The sequence below is a fragment of the Mytilus californianus genome, unplaced genomic scaffold (genome assembly GCF_021869535.1).
Source record: "Mytilus californianus isolate M0D057914Y unplaced genomic scaffold, xbMytCali1.0.p SCAF_9, whole genome shotgun sequence".
Classification (NCBI taxonomy): domain Eukaryota; kingdom Metazoa; phylum Mollusca; class Bivalvia; order Mytilida; family Mytilidae; genus Mytilus; species Mytilus californianus.
The window spans coordinates 10,947,043-10,955,224 of NW_026262745.1; the positions used below are offsets into that span (position 1 = coordinate 10,947,043).

At 32.9% G+C, this 8,182-nt stretch overlaps 1 protein-coding gene across 1 annotated transcript in view; it reads left to right on the forward strand.

Annotated features, from left to right (window-relative positions):
* LOC127715782 (fibrinogen-like protein A) overlaps positions 1–7,650 on the forward strand; it is a 63,926-nt gene extending 56,276 nt beyond the window's left edge. Inside the window, exons 4-5 of the mRNA XM_052221927.1 lie at positions 6,874–6,931; positions 7,496–7,650. Of these exons, the coding sequence (XP_052077887.1) occupies positions 6,874–6,931; positions 7,496–7,650 (213 nt within the window). The remainder of the gene's footprint in view (positions 1–6,873; positions 6,932–7,495) is intronic.
* The last annotated feature ends 532 nt before the right edge of the window (positions 7,651–8,182 follow it).

The following is an 8,182-nucleotide window of genomic DNA, read 5'->3' on the forward strand; positions in this document are numbered from 1 at the left end:
TTTTGATAAATTTCTTAATTTATAAACGAACAATTTTAGAAAAGTTAGTTCTAAATCATGTCAGTACCGACGTACTGATTACTGAGCTGATAATACCCTCGGGAGACTGATAGTCCACCAGCAGAGGTATCAACCAAGTGCTGTAAAAAATGAAAACAACACGTTATAAATTGCATGCATCCTGGATTTACCTTCATCAGGAGCGCTCAAAGCCTAATATTTGAAATAGTATTTTTTAAAAGTCAATTTAGAGATAGACGTTTTGTATAGACAGCTGTTTGTTGTTGATGACTATTAACAGAGCCGATAATTTCATATCTACGCTCCTCTATCAGTGTAGATACCGCACAGTCTATGTTTATTTCAAGATTTCAAACCATTAACGTACGATGTAGGTTGAAGACTGAATGTTTCTCTTTAAATCGCGTATGGTTATTTTGGTCGTTGCGTTGCTGTCTTATTGGCGTATTCCTAACAGCTTCTTTTATTTATATTTAAAAAGAGACTTCTGTTTAACTTTTCATTGTTGCAGTAATTATTAACAATAAATTGAGAGGCGAAAGATACCAAAGGGATAATCCAACTCATCAGTCGAAAACGAACTTACAATACCATGCAAAAAGAAAAGACAAAAAAAAAACAGCAATATACAAAACACAACATAGCAAACTAAGGACTGAGCAACATGAACCCCATGCACCAAAAAAAAAGGTGATATTTGGTGTTTCGGAAAGATAAGTAGATTCTGCTCCACCCGTCGTGTTGCTCATGTAAGTACAAACCCGGTGATAAGTATAATTCGGTAGGTCCCATTCGAGAAAAAGAGGACGGGATTGTGGTTTCGAGAATTGTAACATATCCGTTGTCATCTGTGAAACAGATATTCCGTAACGATCAACCAACTCATGATGACGTCCGTGTTCCAGAACATCAGAAAATATCGTTTTCATCCAAATACCTCGTTGTTACCGACTGTTGCATTAGTCGTATCACGCAAGCATATCTATTTATTCTGAAAGTATAAAATGGTGCCAGATATACGTTTCTACGTTTTGTGTGATAAAATGGCAAGAAATATTTCTGTTTGGATTATTCTTACTAACTTAAGTGTGTTGGTTGCATCGGGTACTATTTTAAACAAACACATAGTCAGGTCATCATATGATTCGGGTAAGCATTCACATTTGATGTGAGAAATTATCAGACAAAATGAAGTTACCTTTTGCAACAGACCTCTGACTGGAAATAAAATGTAATGTTATATGCTCATTTTGACAACATAGTGCGTGACTTGTTCTAATGAATGAGTGTGCGTATTCATCAATCATTAAACAAAACATTTGTAACATTTTAGATGTTCTTCAACGTTTTATGTTTTTGCTTTACTCATAACATATTTGATGAAATAGATTCCAGCAGAACATTTTGTGTGGACGGAAACTTTACCAAGTGTTTATTATCAAGGCCTGATTTATGTACAAAATAAATAGCGAAAAACAAATATGATAAAAAGCTAGCGACATCAACCACTGAATAACACATTCCTGACATGAGGCAACCATATACAGAATATGGTGGGATGAAGCATGTTTGCGAGAGCCTCACCCTACCCTAGCCCGGGACAGCGGCGTAACAGCACAACATAAGAACACACTGTAAAGATTTGTTAAAAAAGGCTTATTCATCAAATCGACATAAAACATAAAAAGAACTGAGAAAAAGATATAAGATACAGCGTACCGAATATGAGAGTACTAGCAGTTACCGAAAGCTAGATCAAAGCGAATTACAGCTAATACATAAATCATGCTTCCCAGACTAAAATATCAATCAATACACGTTCAATGGGTTTAATGTATTAAAAGAGCAAAATAAGTATCGACAGGATGCAAGATCGTAAGTGTTCATAACTGTATAATATATAGGAAAACATATTTAGTTATGCTATAATCAAGTTATTCACTTGGTAACCGATGTGCAACTCCACATAAATTTTCTCATATTTTACAGGTGTTTGTTTTTATGGAGCGACTGCTGAAAGAGTTCGGAAATTCAGGACAGTTGATTCTTCAGATGAGGACACAATATTAAAAGAAAAACTCATATAACACGTTTACGTTGTCTTTTTGCGTTCAATTTACGCCATCTAGTCAATACAAAAAGAATGAGTTTTTATTCAACGCAAATAATGATCTTTCAACCACAATATAAAACTTCTTATTTTTATGATCGACATTTTTTTCAATTATTGACATAGACATATGTATCTTTTGACGTGTTTCCTACATTTTCTTTAATTTATTCACATGATGTATATATATCTTTTTGTTTAATTTACTAAACAGTGCGTAAACCAATGGACTGTTCAGACTTAGACCCTAAACATGACACCAGTTGGGTGTATAGAATATATCCCAGTGCCGGAAGGGGATTCAAGGTTTACTGTGATGTGACGATCGACGATGGGCCCTGGACAGTAAGTTATCTGAGAATTTAACTTATTTATAGTTGCATATACCTTTGGTATCTTCCTTCCTCCCGTCTTTTTTAAAGATATCAAACATGATATATTTCTGCACTTTCACTTGGAGACGCAAATTTCAAGAAAGCCTTAGCATGAAATTTTTACACCAGTAACGGATCTATGATTTCAAAAAAGAGGAAGAGGAGGGACCAACAGAACAATAAGCGACATGGTGGTCAAAAATTAGCAAAATGTGTAAAAATCAATTGTTGGCCACCAATCCTCGCCCAAGCAATCTTGAGATCATCCCTGGAAAATGAGATAGTACCATAGATGCCATGATAAATAAGTTATATAAAAACCCACCATCAGTAAATATATATATATATATATATAAACAAACAGGAACATCTAAAAGGGTCCATCGTTTAGACATCGAAATAGGACTATAAAAATGTTTAGGAATTCTTTCAACAAACTCTCATTCATATATTATTTCTTGGATTTATACATAAAATTAAACAAAATATATATTGATTGACATGTTCAAATCTACTGTGTTTCCGGATACACAGCAATCTGATATATATATTTAACATATCAATGTTCTTATCAGAAGAATCGATGGTTCTAAGAATTTTAATAAAAAAAAATGGATAGAATATGAAAATGGTTTTGGAGATTTAAATCGGGAATTTTGGTTAGGTAAGTTAAGCACTATACTTTCTTTTCTTCATTTTTTGTTATTGTTGTTTAAATAGTTTGACATAAACTTTGAGCCATCTTTTCATTTTCTTTCGTTCCATTCATGAAAAGGTTTAACACATACCAATTCACCATATACATCACTCAGAGCTCCAGATAAGCTGCGTATTTGCGTGATCACGCAATAAAAATAATTAAAAACCCAATGCAATTGCCAATTGCAGGGTTCAATAACCCAATTAATTCAAAGGAAAACCCAATTATATGCCAAAAACATGGGTTCTTAACGCTTTTATTCGCTATTGTTTGCGTTATTTACCCTTACTTGATTACAGTCGTCGCGTAAATCTATTTTTATAATATTTATAATTGGAAATGTCCTTTCGTTCTAAAAATAGAGCCCTGCATCAAGTAGCTGTAATGGGTCCCTGTTGGAATTTTCCGTTGCTCAAAAGGTACACGTGTTTATGAAAACATTTCGATCTTCTCGGCGTTTATCCAATTAGCTGTCATATTTTTTCGAATTGCTCGGGCATTATCATAACATACAATGAATTAAAACGAAAGTAAATGTCCGGTAAAAATATTGAATAGAAGCATGTTTTCGGCTTCTTTTTGATAGCTGAGGGAAAGTTATGATGATAACAAGACTCAGCTAGTGATTTTAGGAAGCGGCAATTGAACGCACGGGCGTGTTTGCGTACCATAACGAGAACATTGCTAGAGCGATAAACACGGGGTTCCGTCAAAAAAAAAATCAGTTGGAAAAAGTGAAAGGCCAAATCAATTATGACATGATATGTAGTTTGAAAGCATCGGAAACCACAAGTTCTGATAAGGGACAACTTAACTCAGATTTATGTAAATTGAATTAAACGAAAACAGTTCATATATTATTTTTTTCATTTTAGTTGATGAGTGAATACACATATCCGTTTTTTACGTCAATGCAGCTTGACACTTTCTTTGTTTTTGGTCTAATTGTTCTAGATGCTTAAGATAGTTGTCTTATTGGCAAGTGCAGTATAACATTGTCATTTATTTACTTGATGTTGCAGAATTATTTGTAAATTTAAGTTGAATGTGGTCTCCGTCATTATAAACCACCCTATAAACCTCAAGGTTTTGGGGGGTATATCTTAAATCTGGAAACTACTTTTTATTTTTATTAAAAAGTAGATCTGGCAAATAGGTGAAAGGACTGGCAAAACTTTCTTACAGCACCTAAATTTCACATATATTACACAAAAATCTAAACACTTAGTCACACCTACCCCAACTATAATTAAACTGTAGGGTGATCATATGGGATCTAGAAAGGCAATTAGTTCCTGTCCAACTAGTGACACCAGCTGCAGTTTACATAAGTTTTGAGAAAATACAAAACTGACAGAACGTTTAAAACGGTACACAAATTAAATGTACAATTGCTCGTCAGTGAATAAACCAAATAAAACAGCTAGCACATATTCTACAAAGAAAGAAACACATTTAAGATGGAAACACATCTGGGGTTGATATAATGTGATTATAACATGCCTAAATATTCAATATTGTGTTGATGAAAAAACCCAATACATTAAGGAGCTTGGTGGTGAAAAACCCAATTTGATATTTGCTTGAGGGGTGAATTGGAATTGATAATGCAATTAAAAAACTTTATCACCCAATTACATAAACAAAATGGTGGGTAAAAACCCCAATTTGTGAATTCTTATCTGGAGCTCTGCATCACACTTTATCTTATCTAGCTGTTCCATTCACTGTTTTCACATAATCTGGTATATGCAATATAGGTAACAGTATATAACGTTTATGAAGTTCATTTTACTCGTTGTGCATTTCAGGAATCTTTGTCCTTGTCTTCTCTTAAATTAACTTGAAAGTTTATGGAATGGTTTTGGTAAACTTTACTGTACACACGAATATAAAACTTTTGCCTTAGATGATTGAAGATTAAAGCATTCTGTTTACATTGTTAATGACATCAGTATGTGAATTGCCTTATTGATAATTTTCATAATCACACTACACGATTCTAAAACTATATATATGAAGTACATGTATTCCTTGTATGGAAGTGTGTCCGTTTGCAATAGGGAGCATAAGGGGACGCACAATTGTTCCAAGTAAGTTTGACAATGATTCACGAGAAGTTTCATTTCGTCAATACCTGTTTTATGTGATCTTTTGGATTCACTGTTGACGACCTTATAAAAGCCGTTAAAAACAACTATGAAAACCAATTCTTCCTGTCATGACTTCCTCGATACATGGCTTACAAGAAAACAATTCAAGCAATAATCCCAATTGGTAATTTGACGTCATCTGTTTGAAAGTTTAACAGATGGCATCGTGATTTGTGTGGTCGTTTGGAGTATCTGTGTCACAGAAGGACACAGATGTTTTCGTCTTTTTTGTAGTCGAGTTCCAGTCTTATTCTTCCTAATTGTGACATCTTTCCCCGTTTGTTTGTTTCAATGTTTTTTTTTTTTTATTATTGAAAGATAATTATTGATTTGGTATAATCGTTATTTCTGGTATTAAATGACATGTTTGTCTAATGAACAGCCACTTTACATCCTACCCTTTACTTTAGCTCTATGCATAATTTGATTTGAATAAATCTTGAAGTAAACTGCCACATCTTCTTGGAGGTACACTAGATTGTATTTGCAATGTTACTTTAAAAATTTTAACATTAATTCGTTGCTTTTCAGTTATCTAGTTGTAATACCACCAAATCAAAAAAATATTCCTTTGATTTTGACAGTTGTAGGAAATTAACCCTGCATTTCATTGCAAAAATAAATTGAGTCAAAACATATATCTTGGGTGTTTAAAAGCACCATTGTTTTATTTGCTGCTTCTAAAAAATATTTCGGAAACTTCAGGTGACATGGTTACTAAAGCTTGTAAACAGGTGTGAAAATTTGAACTTTTTACTGTAATACTCAACAGGATAAAATTTTACTCATGCCAAGTATTTCTTTATTTAAAACAAAGATAAATTTTGCACAATTTTTTGAAAAGTGTAAATCTAACAAAAATTAATAGGGAAAAATCAATGGTGGTACCGTATAGCGGGTTATTTTCGCGGGTGTAAAATTTCCCGATTTTCATTTAATTAGGCATACGAAATATTTTGGCGGTTATTATTTTGGCGGATTCAAAACTTTTATCAATACCTTTGCATGTGCACTTTTAAATTGGCGGAATTTATTTTGGCGATTTTGTTCTATCCGCGAAAATAAGCGAAAATTTACACCCCGCGAAAATAAACGCTATACGGTATTACTCCTAAAACGATTATCTTGTCATTTCCATAATTTTAATATGAAGAGAGAGGCGAAGATTACAGAGGGACATTCAAACTCATAAGTCGAAAATAAACTGACAACGCCATGGCTAAAAAAGAAAAAGACCAACAGACAAACAATAGTACACAAAACACAACATAGAAAAATAAAGACTGAGCAACACGAACCCAACCAAAAACTCTTTTGGTAAGGATGGGTATCTATAAACCTATAGTCTTGACATATTATAGTAAATAATTAATCACAGGAAATGATTTGTTTTTCCCACGTTTTATAGGAAACAAATATCTCCATATACTGACTTCAATTCGAAATACTGAAATGAGAGTAGACACAGGAAATTTTAAAGGTAAAAAGAGGTATGCCAAAAAATCAACATTCAAGGTGGGAGATGCTGGATCGAAATATAAACTGACAATTGGTGGATATTCTGGAAATGCCGGTAATAACGATAACAATATTATGCTTTCCTTCAAATTTTGAGTGAAAATTGATGAAGGACTGATTTTATTTATTATTTTTATATAGTCAATTTCATAGTATTAAGTTTTAAGTCAGATCAGGAACATATATATGTTAGATATACTGTTCCCAGGTCAGATGTACGTCTAATTCTGATCTGTCTTGTTTTGTGCGTTTTGTTTTTTAATTTGTTCATTCTAATTTTTATTTATTTTTAATTTTAATTTATTTATTTTTCTTCTGTCAATAGACGCTTATGGCTTATGTACACGTTTAAAGATTCCTTTGTTTTCGAAATAATGTTACCAATTTCATTGTCTATATATATATATCGGGTTGTGTATCAATGCGAAAGCAACTTAACAGCATAATAAGACCAGGAAAAACGATCTACGGTGTTCAACAAAAGAAAAGTATAAACACTGTATGTTATACTTCAAAACGTTGCATGTCTAGACGCATTTTAAATACAATGTATAACAAAAAGATACTTCGTAAACTTTAGATTCAATCAAAACAAACTTCGTTCAATTTTATTTTCTAGGCGATACTTTTGGAGCTGCTGAACACAACGGAAAGAAATTCAGAACACCTGACCAAGACAATGATGTATATAAAGACAACTGTGCATTATTCAGTCATAGAGTTGGCGGCGGTTGGTGGTTTCAAGCATGTGAATCTGTCTGCTTTACATTATGATATACAAACAATAAGGAAGGTCTGACTGGAGAGAGTCTTATACAGTTGCAAGAATGGAAGGGTTCCGAATATTCTCTGAAATATGCTGCGATGATGATGCGGACAGTTTAATTCGTTGATTAAAAAATAAATATATCTATATATCTGATTTTGCATTGTTCTTTTCAAATCCACATTCTATATTTAATTCATTATTTCGAATTATGCACCATTAAATCTTTCCTGAGTATTGATTACATGCTAAAGTGATTTGATTATAAGTTGTTTATCAAATTTCCTTTTTTAGTGAAAATGAAGATAAATGCAGTGGAACTTTTCGGATCAGTTTAAATTCGCCTTGACAATGTATGAGTAGATCTTAACTTCTTTCTTCCTTCCTAACCTGGGATCGAACTCGAATTTAATCATCTAAACTCTTCCGATCGGCAACATCGCCATACCCCTTCCTTTACATTCAGCTGAAAATAGAACATAGGAAAAAATTCAAGTTGCGTCTATTAGTTTGAAAACCGTTATAAATTGAGAAAATCTG